The sequence below is a fragment of the Rosa rugosa genome, chromosome 6 (genome assembly GCF_958449725.1).
Source record: "Rosa rugosa chromosome 6, drRosRugo1.1, whole genome shotgun sequence".
Lineage (NCBI taxonomy): Eukaryota > Viridiplantae > Streptophyta > Magnoliopsida > Rosales > Rosaceae > Rosa > Rosa rugosa.
The window spans coordinates 47,109,365-47,124,753 of record NC_084825.1 but is presented as its reverse complement, the minus strand read 5'-3'; the positions used below and the strand labels follow the sequence as shown (position 1 = coordinate 47,124,753).

The 15,389-nt window shown below is 39.0% G+C and overlaps 4 protein-coding genes across 4 annotated transcripts; 2 read left to right on the top strand and 2 right to left on the bottom strand.

The window, feature by feature from the left end:
* Positions 1-2,708: 2,708 nt before the first annotated feature.
* On the top strand, positions 2,709-3,790 carry LOC133717400 (WUSCHEL-related homeobox 7-like). Its single transcript, XM_062144103.1, has 2 exons — positions 2,709-3,103; positions 3,235-3,790. The coding sequence occupies exons 1-2, from the start codon at positions 2,764-2,766 to the stop codon at positions 3,447-3,449; spliced, it is 555 nt and encodes a 184-aa protein (XP_062000087.1). The 5' UTR covers positions 2,709-2,763; the 3' UTR covers positions 3,450-3,790.
* Positions 3,791-4,436: 646 nt separating this feature from the next.
* On the top strand, positions 4,437-7,717 carry LOC133717186 (26S proteasome non-ATPase regulatory subunit 7 homolog A). Its single transcript, XM_062143855.1, has 10 exons — positions 4,437-4,732; positions 5,406-5,498; positions 5,583-5,664; positions 6,078-6,174; positions 6,317-6,392; positions 6,523-6,581; positions 6,718-6,840; positions 6,986-7,043; positions 7,155-7,240; positions 7,348-7,717. The coding sequence occupies exons 1-10, from the start codon at positions 4,546-4,548 to the stop codon at positions 7,414-7,416; spliced, it is 930 nt and encodes a 309-aa protein (XP_061999839.1). The 5' UTR covers positions 4,437-4,545; the 3' UTR covers positions 7,417-7,717.
* On the bottom strand, positions 7,429-8,628 carry LOC133717188 (uncharacterized). Its single transcript, XM_062143856.1, has one exon. It carries the CDS (start codon positions 8,346-8,348, stop codon positions 7,776-7,778), a length of 573 nt encoding a protein of 190 aa, XP_061999840.1. The 5' UTR covers positions 8,349-8,628; the 3' UTR covers positions 7,429-7,775.
* Positions 8,629-9,279: 651 nt separating this feature from the next.
* LOC133714195 (uncharacterized acetyltransferase At3g50280) lies at positions 9,280-11,120 on the bottom strand. Its single transcript, XM_062140282.1, has one exon. It carries the CDS (start codon positions 11,029-11,031, stop codon positions 9,571-9,573), a length of 1,461 nt encoding a protein of 486 aa, XP_061996266.1. The 5' UTR covers positions 11,032-11,120; the 3' UTR covers positions 9,280-9,570.
* Between the last annotated feature and the right edge of the window lie 4,269 nt (positions 11,121-15,389).

The window sequence follows — 15,389 nt, the reverse complement described above, 5'->3', positions numbered from 1 at the left end:
TCTTTTATTAGGTTATTATCAATATGTACAACTGTTAAATTCAAATGTTTGATTTCAATTTGAGTTTGGCATCGGTCAAATGTTCTTATATAGTAAGATGCATTGATCGAGAAGCATGCGTTCCATCAAATTAGGGACGTTTATGAGGTTTCGAAGCCTGAGATGACCTATATTACTCAACTCGGTCTCTCATATTCGACAGTATATGATGTATAGCCTGCCCTAGATAATCAATTTTCTATCTCAAAACGAAGGGCAGTACAGCTGATTCAACAATGACTTGAAAGCTCAGAATGGTCTTTTTGTTTTATGCTCTTCCATTAAGAGACATGTTCAAGGTTTTGATAGCGATGATGGGTTGGCAGGGGCACTTACCCAGCAAACCCTAGTGCGCAAGTACCATAAATTTAGTGTCCTGGTGATCATGTTATCATAGTCATCGATCACCCTGCATACCATGTTCACTATAGGTTTGTTTATTGTAGTTCAAAAATGGGACTCCTAAGAGTTAGATCAGATTCATTCACAGACAGCAGTCAGCAAACTATTGTGTTCCAAGAGCAAACAGACAAATATTTTGCTCATCGTGAACACAACATCCTCGGGAATTGTACAAAGTGCCCAACACAGCACAAGTTGCCACTACTGCTCTTCGATCTTGACTGGCAATTATATACATTATTCCACATCTTCAGACCAAACCGTGCATGCTCGAAGACTTTTCTTGGGATTTTGTCACTTTAAAAGAGGTGGATCAAAACAATTATACTCACAATCTTGAAGATACACGTTTTATTTCGGTATTTATTTGATATACAATATTTCAATATTTATTTAACAATTTAAGATTTTGAGGTTAGTACTTATTTGTCATGATATTAAAAGTAATTAAGAGGTTTGATAATATATATTATCATCTCCTCATTCTTTGTTGAACAATTTTGTCCTAGAAATTACCTTAAGACTCAAGAGAACAAAAGCATAGATAACTCGACAAAGCTAGCTAACGTGAAAACCATAAATTGTTCATTGTTCTTTCATTTTTGTAACAATATATATGTTTTGAGGTTACAAGTTATTTAATATGCTATCGAATCATCATTTCCAGAAGTTCTTACATCCAAATTGTCCAATCGACAATTCCTCCGTGTTGGATTTAGGGCTGAATGTATATGCACAAGCCTCTAAGGCGTTCGCCGGACGAATTTCAAATATTTAAGGAAACCTGATATTATCAAGCAGGATTATCTTTTCCTTCTCTATAAGATGTTGCTTCCAAATTCCAATTCTCAGAATCAATTTTCAAACTTCATGATATTCATTACCTGTGTAGGGACAAGCCCCAAAGTACAAAGTTTTCACCTATTACTTTTGATCACTCCCAGAATTTGTCACCTTCAATCAAATGAGAAGCTTCTGTCCAAAACTTCTATATGTTTGAAACCGAAATATAAACCAAACCAAGTGACAGGTAAAAGGGCACTTAATTTGCTTACGACAAGGAGCCACATGACATAACAAACTCCAATTTGTCTCCCCCTTTTGGCCGGTCATGAGTTGTCTTTCCTCCTCTCCCTAATTTCAATTTGGTGGCTTCACTGTCCCTTTCTTTATGTTCCCACTCCCTTAAAACCCTTAAAATGAGGTTCATCCCCACACTACTTGACTGAGAGAGCTGTTCATATATGGGGTCAACCAGCCTAACTAAACCTAACTCAGTATCTTTGTCAGTCTGCTGCGATCACAACCCTCCAATCTGGATCAGACAATGTGTAATTTTGACTTTCACTTGCATCGATCTTAAATTTGTTTCTTTTGGTTAAATTACCCAATTAAGATAATACTGTGGGTTTGGCACTGTTCTATAGGGTCTTTAGCAGACACCATCTGAATTAAATATGGTCATGCTTGGCTTACTCCCATGTCCTTGTGGTGTTGGCCTTATTACTAGATAAGTCTACTAAAGCATATATATGCATGAGAATTATAAAACTAAACCCAAGATCAACCACATTAATATATAATAGAAGAATATGCATATTTTACTGAAAAGCACAAAACCCTAGCAATGAAGAAATGAACAAATATATATGTGCACTGAGGATCTAGGATTTTTCCTTCCTAGAGGTCAAGGTGCAGAACTCGCCTGCTAGATTATACGATCTGCGAGTTGCTATTGTCTTAAATCAGTAAGTGAAGTTGTCGAACATCTTAACTTCATAATTTTTAGAGAAAGTAATGTTGAGGTACTGAAATAACAATAGTGGAGGCAATTTGCTTTCATTGAAACTTCTGCGCCAGTGTATATATGAACTCAAGGAGAAAACACAGGTTAGTTAAAACAAAATTTATACACTAGTAGTGAAATTTTCATGTTGCCTCATCTCGCCGACCGATGTTGAATATTGGCAGCTTTGGCGCATGTTCCTCTATATCTATCTCTAGTGCACAAAAACCAGGAAATAGATATATAATTAAGTGCGAACAAATCCATATAATTCAATCTCAAATTCCCTAAAAACAAAGCAGACTGCAATAAATTAACAAAAGGTTAGCTGATTTCAATAAAACATCAAGACCAAAAACCTACTCCATAAACAATATTACAAAGAATAATGATTATTAAATTGAACAAGTCGCTAGCTTTAGGGTATTATATATGCACACGGGTTCACACTATTTTGAGTTCAGAAGCTCAGAAAGAAAGTTTCAGAAGCAGCAGAGACTTAGAGACTTCTTCTTTCTAGGCATTTGAAGCTGAAAATGGATGAAAATATGTCAGGGTTTTGTATTAAAAGTATTCGCGGTGGCGGTGGCGGTGGTGGTAATGGTGGTAATAACAAGTGTGGGCGTTGGAATCCTACTACTGAGCAGGTCAAAGTTTTGACGGACCTGTTCAGGTCTGGACTCCGAACCCCCAGCACTGATCAGATTCAGAAAATCTCTACTCAGTTAAGCTTTTATGGAAAGATCGAGAGCAAGAATGTATTCTACTGGTTCCAGAATCACAAAGCCAGGGAGAGGCAGAAGCGCCGCAAAGTTTCCATTGATATCGACAAGGAGTTCATACGTCGAGATCATGACAAGATTTCTTCTCCAAAAGGTAACTTAGTTGACATGTAATTTTCTGTTTTCAAGTACCTTTGTTTGTTTCTATATATAGGAGCTCTCTCTAGATCTCTTAATGTTTCTTTTGTGTGCTGATATTGTGCTTATGTTCCATTTTCTTTTCAGAAGTGCTTAATCAAGTTAGTTCAGAGCCTGCAAGAGTGATTGAGACGCTTCAACTCTTCCCAATAAACTCATTCGATGAATCAGGAGCAGAGAAGCTGAGATTTTATGCAAATGAGTTTTGTTGCAAAGAGAATACTAGAGGTTTTACTTACACTGTTGGGGCAGAAATGGATCATCATCATCCACCTTTGGATCTACGCTTAAGCTTCCTTTGAACTTTATGAGTAGTCTCTAGCCAGTTACCGTGGCTGTTGATCATTTTCGTAGTACTTAGGGTTAACTGGCATGAATGGTGAACAGAAAGTGGAAGGGGGCCGGAGAGAAATGAAACTTGTAGCTGATCAATAATTTACTTAATGAAATTAATTTCTCATGAAACTTTTGTTGTTTGAATTAAATATTGGATATTAGTCTTGGACATTCTCCTCTGCATGCTCAGAAAACTTTGTGGTAAATTAATTTCTCTGTGATTTACTCTGTTGTATTCTTGTAATTCTGTGAATGCTTGGAAATTGGATTTCGCTTCCTCACATGAGAAATGTCTCCTTGGAATGCATAAATGTACTCGCGGTAATGTAATTGACTTACAATTGGCTTGGTCATACTCATACCTACCTAGGGTTTGCTTCCAGCTTTGAATTTCATGTGCTAATCTAGCTAATTCCCACACCTGCCACAACCCTTTTTGATGCATGATTCCGAAATCAGTCAAAGCTTGCGCAAGTGAGGATCACATCCCACTCTGGAACAACTTATCGACAATGGCGTTTTCTGGTTGATAAACCATTTTGTTTAACAATATTCATTCATAATAATGCACATATTGACAAGCATTTTTCATCAACAACGATTTAGAAAATGAGGGTAGAAGAAGGGCATATATAAAGTGCAACCTCACATTTATCATCACATGATGCTCATAACAGAGCTTAAGCAAAGAGGTAGGATATAAAAGTTACTCCGAGATTGATTAAACTATATTATTCTATCTTCTTTGTCTAGTTTTTAGAGGTTCTAAGTTCGAATCTTCTTTTTCCTTTATAAAAGAAAAAGAAAATCCACACTAATTGCCCGCCTACGTCTTAGCAGGCCCAGTCTCTGGCCCATCCCTGCAAACGCAGCCCAATATCCATAACTTGGGCCATCAGGCCCAACTCATGCCTCAATACAAATTCTCTTTTGTATAAAATAAAACTCAGGCTCGGTGGGAGGTAAGAGAAACAACTGAGAAAGCAAAGGGAGAGAGAGAGAGAGAGAGAGAGCTTGAGAAGTAGAGAGGTTTCCTGGAGAAGAAGCAACTGGAAATTGAGAATGGATGTGATTAAAACGCAGCAAATCTCAGCGAGGCCGATCGAGAAGGTGATAGTTCACCCTCTGGTTCTGCTCAGCATCGTCGACAACTACAACCGGGTCGCCAAGGACACTCGCAAGCGCGTCGTTGGGGTTCTCCTCGGTTCCTCTTACCGCGGCACCGTTGACGTCAGCAACAGCTACGCCGGTGAGTTTCTTTTCTCGCTCTTTGGACTATTTTGCTTCTGCTTTCGCTATTCGGTGCTGTTTGGATCTCGTTGGTTTCTGTTTGAAGTTTAATTTCCCCCCTTTTTGGATCTAATTAGGTCAGTTTTGATCAGTGAGTGCGGAATTTTTGTTTTCTTGTTTGGGAATTTGTGTTTAGGTTATGATATGAAGTATGCTTTTGAGAATTGCTGTGAGCTTGAACTGAAAATTGCTCTAATGGTTGCGTTTATGGTGCATCTATACGAGTTTGTAGAGTTAGTTCAGTCTAGACATGCAATTGAACTCGAGCGGAACCGAAGTGTTGTAGCATAAACATGCAATTTTGTGCTGCGGGATTGTTTTCGTAATGCTTGGAATTTTGAATTTGAACAAAATTTACTAGTTTTTGTGCGGCATTATGAACCTTCTTGCGTGTTGCATTGTAGTTTGATTGGATTGTCTTTACCGGTTGGGATTTTTTTACTATTTCAAGTTTCATTGCTATAATGCAGTACTGTTGTACTACTTTAGCTTTGCTGTCTTTGTTATGTTAAAGCCATGCTGGAAGGTTTTCTTAGTTTACCTTTTCCATGTTGATTTTGGAGATCTTATATGTTTCGACATCAAACAAATTACTTTGTGACTGATGTAAACTTTACAATCTCGTTTCACAGTGCCCTTTGAAGAAGATGACAAGGACCCAAGTATCTGGTTTCTTGATCACAACTACCATGAAGCCATGTATTCTATGTCGAAGAGAATTAATGGTACTAGTTATCATATCCGTCTTTTTTTAACCAGATGTGTGTTATTTGATGTGATGGAAAATTGACAGTAGAACTTTTTTTCAGCAAAGGAGCATGTTGTGGGATGGTACAGCACGGGCCCAAAGTTGCGAGAAAATGACTTAGACGTTCACAGTTTGTTTACTGAGTAAGATTACCAACCCTATGCAATGCAGTTTTACTTGGACTTGAAAATCCATTGGAATATCATGATTGTTTCTAATATTTAACGTGATTAAAATTTAGTTGGACAGACAACATTGAATTAAATTGAGAAATGTAAGGTTCATACTGTTAAAATTAAAGTTAGAGAAACTGAATTAGATTTCAATCATTAGGAGTAATCTTGTACTTCTTCTCCCTGAAAAACTGTACTTTCCCTCCTTTTTATCTCTTTTCACTCTGCGAAGTGCTTACTTAATTTTCCGGTGATAGACAAAAGAATAGTATAATTTGGCGACAAGAATGACCGTCTCCTTTCTTGATCTCAACTCCTCTCTCTATCTTTTTTCACTTAATCAGTTATTCATTTGATGGTATATTGCTTTTCTTTTGATGTAGCTATGTTCCAAATCCTGTCCTGGTCATAATTGATGTCCAACCTAAGGAGCTGGGAATACCCACAAAAGCTTACTGTGCTGTTGAAGAGGTTAAAGAGGTAGAGTCACAATCTTAATACCTTTTTTTTGTATTTGTCTTGTATTGCTAGGCTGTTAGAAATGGTACTCTTAGGTTAGGTCTTTTGATTTGTATTGCTTTTTACGCTACACATGTGAAAATTTATTTCAATGTAATTACAGAATGCTACCCAGAAAAGCCAGAAGGTGTTCGTTCATGTACCCTCTGAAATTGCTGCGCATGAAGTTGAGGAGATCGGTATGCCCTTTGAATCTAAAGGACTTCTGTTATGTTGCATGCAAATTATTTCATTGCTTTCCTTTGTGGGTGGGTGGGATTCAACTAGATTACGTCCTTCTCGTTTTAATGAAATTGTTACCATCTGTAGGAGTGGAACACTTGCTTAGAGATGTGAAGGATACAACCATCAGCACTCTTGCAACAGAGGTATGTTTGATTAGATTTGCAATTAGCTTTTTCAGTTTTTCACTTGTACATAGACACAAGATGTGTTTGTACTGGATTATGGTGTGTATACTCAGAAGAGGCAATACAAGATACTTAATTTTCATGTCTTGTACAGGTTACTGGGAAGCTCACAGCTTTGAAGGGGTTGGATGCTAGGCTCCGCGAGATCCGGAGTTATCTTGACCTCGTTATTGATGAGAAGCTCCCATTGAACCATGAGATTTTGTACCACCTACAGGTAGGCTTTTGGCTTTCTCCATCTTCTTTGTTGCTTTTAGTGCAGAGTAGCTTGGTATATTCATATTTTATTTCGCCTTAATGGATGGTGATACTTCACCATGACACTTGTACATTTTCTTATTGTGCTGTGCAAAATCTTGTAGGATGTGTTCAATTTACTCCCCAATCTGAATGTTTCGGAGTTGATCAAGGGTTTTGCAGGTAAAGAAACCTTGCTGTGATTACTGCCCCTGTCTAAATACTTCATTGTTTTTGATTGCTTGATTGGTTCCTAAGCGCCTGTGTGACTCATGTGGTTAATGTCATTTGCAGTGAAAACAAATGATATGATGCTGGTTATATATCTTTCTTCCCTCATCCGAAGTGTTATTGCTCTTCACAACTTGATCAACAACAAGGTAAGATGGAATTCCATTGAATCCCCAATCTTCATATTATGATTCATCTGGTTGGTAGTTGTTGCTTCATACATGCATTCTGATGGAAACTTTTTGGTGTATTTCAGATGCAGAATAAGGAGCACGAAAAGGCAGAAGACTCCAAACCAGTTCCCGTACCGGCTGCAGCCAGCTAGAACAGTTTAAACGGCGCTTGGACTTTCAAGGGGTGCGATCATCCAATGCGTACTTTAAGTTCATTCCATCAATCGATGTATTTCAAGTTTGAATTGGAGGAATGCATATAGAACTTGCCCGATGGTGCTTAGTTTTTTCTTAACAATGTTGTCCGGGTTGTTTACTGATATTGGATAAACCATCTTGCACTTCTGCTTTTCTTTCCATCTTGGATAACCATGTTATCTCATCAACATTTGGTTTAGTCCAACGCAAATTTTATTATACAATTGAAATTGCAATTCATGCCATGTTACATTCTGGGTCTCTATACCTCTATCTTCCTCATAAATTACAAACAAAATGTTAGTTGCATCGATCAATCTTCTTCCCCGTCATACTGAACTGATTGCTGGAATTCGGCATCCATCAGAACCCCATCCATAACATGCACAAGACTCCCCTTCCTCCTCAGATCAACTCTCTCCGATCGAACCCCATTGACAACCAGCCTTCCATCTTCATCCTTCGTTATGTACAGCACAAACCCCGATATCGAATCATACGAAATCTCCTTCCCAAACGCCACCGTTTCGGAACCAATACTCCGCGGCACGGCGGAGAAGCCCAGCACTCTAGAAACCACTGCATACGTATCATTCATCTTCTCCCCAACAAAACTATCACTCGGGTCCAGCCTCAGGTCCCGCTTGAAAGCTTTCTCCGATGGGAGAAAGACCGTGAAAGCTAGATCTTCCGGCAACATTTGGATCATCATCTCCCCAAACTTTCCGATCAGTAACTTGTTATCACTGTGGGAATGATGAGTGGTGGCTGTTGTGGTTGGATCTGGAAGACGTAGCATTGTGAGCGCGAGTATTACAAAGCTGCAAACCAATACCACCCCCAATACGAACGCGATTGGATTCCTCAAAACCCGGCTTCTGCTCATCGTCGTTGACGATCCAGTACGGTCACTTAGCTGACGGTGTGGACTTCGACAGGTGGAGGTGGAAAAAGCGTTTGATCTGGGTTGAAATGGAGTTGATGAGGTTGTTGAGTCCAAGCTCCAAGAGAGACTGCGAGTTCAGAGCTGGTAAGCTTGAGATTGCGAGTTCTAACTGTCGTCCAAGGAGAGACTGCGAGTTCAGAGCTGGTAAGCTTGAGATTGACGAATGAGGATAGAGGGGAAGTTCTGACTTCGACGCTAAAATGAGTGCGGCCCAGTATTGCCTCAAAACCCAATCCTCCCTTTTGTGCCCTAAATGGGCTTGTCACTACATACAAAATAGTATAAAGTCTCGATGAAATAGTAGACCAACTCTGTACAATAGTTAACAATCAGATTTGCTCAACTAAGGGACAGTTTTAAGGGACTGTGAGGGACAAATGCATCTCAACCACATGTATTAAATATAAAAGCAGAAATTATAACAACTTAAAACTGTGCATTTATTTTCAGCCATCGGATTCACTTGTCCCTCACAGTCCCTTAGGTGAGCAGGTCTTAATTAACAATTTCATAAACGATTATCAAGATAGAGACTGTTCACAACTTTGTCGGATTGATCCATATTACGTAAGGCTAATTTGTTGCTATTAAAAGTGATACATCGATACGTCCATTTATCACAATATATTTCATATCAAGGTGAATTGTAGGATGACAATAAGCCTAAAGAAATTAAAGTTTAGATTAAGATAAGGGTACCCCACAATATATTTCATATTAAGGTGAATTGTATGATGACAATAAGCCTAAAATTAAAAATTTAGATTAAGATTGGTAATGTCATTGTGCTTAAGTCCACTCCATTTTTAATTACATTATTGAGAAGCAATTCTTAATTTATTTTTAACTTAATTCTGCTTTAGATAAGTACTTGACTATTCACTTTCCCAAATCATATTAAAACAAGACCGCACTTGACAAGATAAGGTTAAAATAGTTGACAAGCTTAATGCATAATCTAATAGCCCCCAATACGGCCAAAACAAGAAAAATCTAATTAGACACAAGAAAATACTCGAGACCAGAAAAAGGAAAGAAAAAAATTACTAAAAGTAGTCACAAATAGACAAGTCCTAGACCAAATCATCACCGTCAACCCAAAGTCAACACACCACCGCAGACAACAATCCGGTGCCGAACTGGACCCGATTATTCCCTCCTCTTAGTTTGACACATATTGCATGAACTCCAAATCAGACTCCAACCCCGCCATCGTGTCAGGCGCCAAAACCACCTCCAGATCAACGGTCCCAGCTCCGTCCCTCCCCGGAAACGCCGAAATCTTACCGTCGAATTTATTCGCCGGCCCGCTCCGAACCGCCAACGGCCTGCCCCACCCGAAATCGTTGTCGTACATCGGAAACCTCGGCGAGCTACCCATCGTCATCGATGCACCGTCGAAGTTCCCTAGCGGAAACACCCGCGGGTTCTTCTCCCAATCCTCTACGCACTCCCTCACCCTATCGCTATTGTGCGCCTTCACGTTGTCGTTGAGCTGCTCCGCGCACCATCTCAGATCCCTAGACAACACGTCTCCCGAGGACGCGTACGTCGGGATGCTTTGGATTGCGTTCCCGAAGTAGTACGGGTCCAGCTTCGGCTCCAGCCTGTGACGGCAGTTCACTGCCATTCTGAACGTCGTCGTTTTCGACTCCGGTAGCTTCCTGGCGCGTGTCACAGCCTTCCACAGAAGCGCGCAGAGCGACTGAAACGACGAGATCTCCGCTGCCGTTTTGTTCTCAGTGATTTGCGGCTTGGAATTCTTGAACCAGCTTTCGATGATGGCGGTTACAGTGGCGTTGTTGTTGTTGTTGTTAGTTTCGTAAGGGTCGTTGCTCTGCTTCCCGAGAATCTCGACGGCGGTGGCGACGTCGTCGTTTTGGGTCCATTTGTTGTTGTTAGTTGTGGCTTTTAGTTTCAGAATGGCTTCTCTGCTGAAGCTGAAGATTCTCTCGGTCAACGGCTCGTTGACGTTGAATGAGACCTTGGGGCCACCTTCCGGCAACTGAAGGACAGCCTGAGAAATCAGAATCGAGTCCCGGGTGAAGTCCGGGTTTCTGGAGAAGCTCTTGCCGCCGCGGCAGACCTCGGAGAAGGTGTTGAAGAAGTTCCAGAAGGAGGTGCCGTCAATGACGGCGTGGTTGACGGCGCAACCGATGAAAACGCCGTCTTTGAGCTCGGTGACCTGGACTGCCAGGATTGGGTTGTGATGGCCGGTGTAGCTCACAGTCCTGTCCAATGCAAAAAACTCCTTCACCGACTCCGGCACGTGAGTCGGCGACAGAATGTCACGCACGGAGACCTCAGTCGCCGCTGCGTGAATAAAATCGACACCGGCGTCGTTGCAGGTGATGTATATGTAACCATCTTTGTCTGTGATCAACCGGCCGGCCAAGGGAGGGAAGCGGGTGAGGGTCTGGGAGAGGCCGGTCTTGAGTAGCGAGACTAGGGATTGGATAGGGAAAGAAGGCTTAGTGAAGAGGCCTCCCTTTTGGATGTAGTGACATGAGAGCATGGGGAGGTCAGAAACCGAAAGCTTGAGGTCTCCGAGGGTGGAGGTCTGGTCAGGAAACACCATGGATTCAGACACCACGGTGAGAGAGATTGGCGAAGAAGAAGGCATTTTCAAATTTGTGGTAAATTCCTAAATCGATCGCCTAGCTAGTGACTGAAGAGTAGAGTAGTGGAAGGTGTTTGTGAATGTGATGGGAGCTTGAAGAGGTATTTAACTATTTATAGGGTGGGAGGTGGGGGATTGGGTTCATGAACGTGCTGACGTAAGCCGTTTCCCTTTAATTTAGTGATTTTGGTTGTCATGGATTTTTTTTTTCTTTATTGTTTTAATTGCTCTGAGATTCCATGCATGGGTCTGGTGATACATTGACTCTCATTTCATTAGAAGTGTTCACTAATCAAGGTTGATGGTGATTGGGAAGCCACGTGTTAATTAGCACTGTTTCAGCTTCTAAGTGAATAATAGGGCCATTTTTATTGACCTCAATTTTTGTTTTTGCGTTTTTCACTGATGGCCAAAAAACTGAGCTCATCTTCCTGCAGAGATCGTTAGGATGATGATGGTAATGAGTCAAGTCCTTGTTTATGAACTACTGAATTACATACACCTGCGTTTTCCCAGCATCGTGGCAACTTCATTAGCAAGAAGGGTGGCAACTGTAGCTTACTGCATTATGTTGACCGTTGACCTCAAAATCTCAGGTATAACAATTAGTTAAGACATAACCAGCTAGTAATTAATATATAATCCCAGTACTAGATATGTAATAAATTGGCTGAGGATATGTGGAATGCCAGTGAGATTTTGTATGATCCCAAACAGATATCCAGAGTGGATTTTGGTGATTAATTACTAATAACTAATAATCTGTATGAGATATTTAGCTGCTTTAAGAATATCTGTGAGATTTTTCCATGCATAAAATCCAGCTAGGGCTCCAGCAATATCCATTGGAGTCCGCCTTGAATTACACAATTGCTATACATAAGAGATACTCATGCCACCTGAACCATCCAACAACACTCCTTCCTAATGATATAGTTCACATTCTGTAGTCAAACATTCATCATGAGATTCATGTGTCTATTCGAAAGATGGAGAAATCAACTTCCGATTTTATATATATAGTAACGCATTTTTTTGTGTGTATTCTAGCTTAAGTATAAGATACCATTATTTCTTTAAATTAATATAAAAGTTTTGTGAAAATTATTAATCATCAGGTAATTCTCACTTTTTTATTTTTTAGATGTCTGTCTATCACCGCTAAAAGAATTAAAATTTCATCATCCAAATCAATCATCATAAAAAGAATGTAGAACAACACATTAATAACTAAACTTAAATGACATTTTATACTCTTTTTGAAGTAACTTTCAAATAATTTCTTCACCGCAAGTTGTCAACTAGCTAGTATGATCAATGTGTTAATTTAAGAATTTAAATCTGTTTCTTTATCTTCTATGCTAGCTAAGAACTTCTATAGGGCAATATTAAAACAAATACTGTTGCTTAAATACTACTCACTTGCCAGTTAGCTAGTGTACTAGTGTGAGTTAAACTTTGTATTAATCAATTTCATGCAAAATTAAGTTTTTAATAGAGCGCCGACTATTTACGTTCTGGGTGTTGGCTGTCATTCTCCCAATTCCTAAAATAGTCGCGGCCCCAAAGAATCTCAACTGTTTTAATTAGCCATAAACCTTATTCAACTACTGACTTTTCTGCATAATCAAATTAATTTAATTAATTAATATATAAGGGTTTTGCTAGCTTGCGAATCCCCCATAGGTTGTATTATTGAGCTTGTTCATGTTTGAGATTACCTGCTGCAAATGGTCGGTTAATGAAAGAATCTTCAGACTCAAACCGTCTTTTCTGATTTGTCGGCGTGCGGCAGGTTTTTATTTTTATTAACTATATGAAAACATAGATTAGATTAATAAGCACATTCAGTTTAAGAAGTAGCTAAAAATGTATGTGGCTTTATTTAATTGTTTGACTTGGAAGTTCCATTTGCTGCTTTATCCTGAAAATAATACTATTTTGCAGTACCAAAACAAAGTTTATAGTATAAATGCCAGTTCCAAACCAGCCATGGTGTCCAAATACTAGGACTCTGCCCCCTTATGCATATTGGCATTAGGGTTTTATAGCTTCAGAGTCTCCAGGATCGTGCCACGTGTATGACAGTGCGAAGATCAAAGTGTTTCAGTGAACCTGGGTGTGCGCCACGTGTGTGCCAGTTTGAAACCAGCCCACGCGCCAATTTGGCAAGGTACGTTACTTGATTCTGCATTTGGTTGCCTGCCCCGGAACCACCATCATCGGGTGGTGCAGTCCTTTGAATCTAAGACATTTATCCTCCTTGAGGCTAATTAAGATGCAAAGGGTTTATACCAGAAACACAAGAGATGCAAAGAATTTAATGACACTGTATAAAGGTGGGGTAATTCAATTCACTAATTAATCATTTCGGTCGAGTTAGGTTTTAAAGTCGTAGTTTGAGTCTGTAAAAGGTGGGTAATTCAATTCACTAATTAATCATTTCGGTCGAATTAGGTTTTAAAGTTGTAGTTTGCATCTGTACTAACTACTAACCGTTCTATTCACACGCATATATAAAAAGAGATTTGAAGGTCAAGATTTGTGTTTGGACTAACCGGTTTATTCATATATGTTCGTGTATATTGTGAAGGATTCGAATTCTTTAATAAACTTTTGTGCTTATGTTCTTTCGCTTGTTGCTAAATGTTTTTGTTAACTATCAACATGCAATATCGCTTCCACTTATTGTAAAAAGAAATTTCACTTTCTCTTATTAAAAGAAATAATTAAATAGAACAAATAAAAAGGGATATTTTTCTTCTTGAATGCTCCCATCAAAATTTTCTAAGTGCTTATATATATATGGTACAATATTACAAACAATATTTACACCTGATCTTCAGTTTTAGGAGACCTCTTTAATCAAATGCACTGATCAATATATGATTGAGTAAAATAATATCGGATTATGCACATGTAATTCATGTATTGTTAATTAATTGGCATTGTAATAGCATAAACACAAATTATCAGTACTATTGTATTATCATATTCATATATTCATACCCACTAGTTTAATTACCTTTTGTTTCTTACAATATTAAGTCCAATTTAATAGAAAACGTTTTGTACGTGCATTGGCAATATATGCATGTATCAATTTAGACATATTGCAAGTGTTGGATTGTAATTGATCGATGATGACAAAGAGCCAATCCATCTATAAATTTTCCTGGCGGTTCCAAATTTCCAATCATATTCATATAGATTATGCTTATCGCTTTTTGGTTCATACGTACAATGAAAAGAACCTCACGATCAGCCAATCGATTAAGGTCAAGAATGTATTGCAGTACGCCAGTACACTGAATAGAGTAAAAGATGAAGCTATAGCTTAGCTTGATAAAGTAATGGCCATGAAAAGAAGAAATCTCCACTCGATCTGGTAGATTATCAATATAAAAATGAAGCAATTTGCTAGCTTGATGAATGTAATTAAAAGTTTAAAACATGTATTTTGTTCTCTTCTTATCGATCTTTTACGTTTTCTCCTTAATTTTATGTGCATATATTTGTTGCAATTAAGAACATTTATTCTAGGGTTGTGAATCAGTTCAACTTATGCTCGCTTCTTCCTCGTTTGGGCCAAGCTCGCAAGAAAAAATCAAATCAAATTTGAACTTTGTCATACACGGTAGGTAAAGATCGTGAACATCTCGTATTTGACCTTCAAAATCTTCCGCGAGATTTGAGCTAGTCCAGACTCGGCTCTTTTAGCCAAATTGAACAACCTAATGGTCCTAATCCATAGACATAGTCATGAAGGTGAACGTGATGGAACTTAATTGCCATCTCTAGTACTAAAAGTTAGATCTCCTCCGTAAGTGTCTGTCTCTGAGTCTCTGACCAATGTAAATTGGAGGAGCCAACTATTGGCATAGTCATTCCACCGACCTATTTATATTCCATGAACACTGCTACTGGCCTACTGCTACTCTTACGGCTACGGCTTTACTTACAAATGGAGTCACCTAGATTCATGAACTGTAACGAAGGTACATTTGGATCGTGAAAGACTCTTATTTATGGCAAATGCAGAAGCTACGTGCATATACAGACGACGCCGTTTTTTCTGGTTTACGTGTTATACTTATTTGCATGAGCATCACGCAGAGGTGAAAATGTTGACAATCCAAAGTCTATGAGTTTATATTTATATATAGTTAGGTTTAATCGTCATGTAGTGGCTTAGTTAGTGAGCAGCGTTCATGTACCTGCTGCTTGCTGGGTTTGGAATTTAACTTGATATTTATATGTGGGTGAGTAGTCGCGCATAAATATTCTCTTTGACGTTCGATTCTCTGAATTAGGCCATGTAGTTAATTTGTATAGGCCGGCCGAGAAATTAAGAGACGCCC

Coding starts and splice junctions, on each gene's coding strand:
- LOC133717400 (XM_062144103.1), top strand. CDS start 2,764: ATGGATGAAAATATGTCAGGGTTTTGTATTAAAAGTATTCGCGGTGGC. Junction 3,104..3,234: donor CAAGATTTCTTCTCCAAAAG/GTAACTTAGTTG, acceptor TTTTCTTTTCAG/AAGTGCTTAATCAAGTTAGT.
- LOC133717186 (XM_062143855.1), top strand. CDS start 4,546: ATGGATGTGATTAAAACGCAGCAAATCTCAGCGAGGCCGATCGAGAAG. Junction 5,665..6,077: donor GTTCACAGTTTGTTTACTGA/GTAAGATTACCA, acceptor CTTTTGATGTAG/CTATGTTCCAAATCCTGTCC. Junction 6,175..6,316: donor CTGTTGAAGAGGTTAAAGAG/GTAGAGTCACAA, acceptor ATGTAATTACAG/AATGCTACCCAGAAAAGCCA.
- LOC133717188 (XM_062143856.1), bottom strand. CDS start 8,348: ATGAGCAGAAGCCGGGTTTTGAGGAATCCAATCGCGTTCGTATTGGGG.
- LOC133714195 (XM_062140282.1), bottom strand. CDS start 11,031: ATGCCTTCTTCTTCGCCAATCTCTCTCACCGTGGTGTCTGAATCCATG.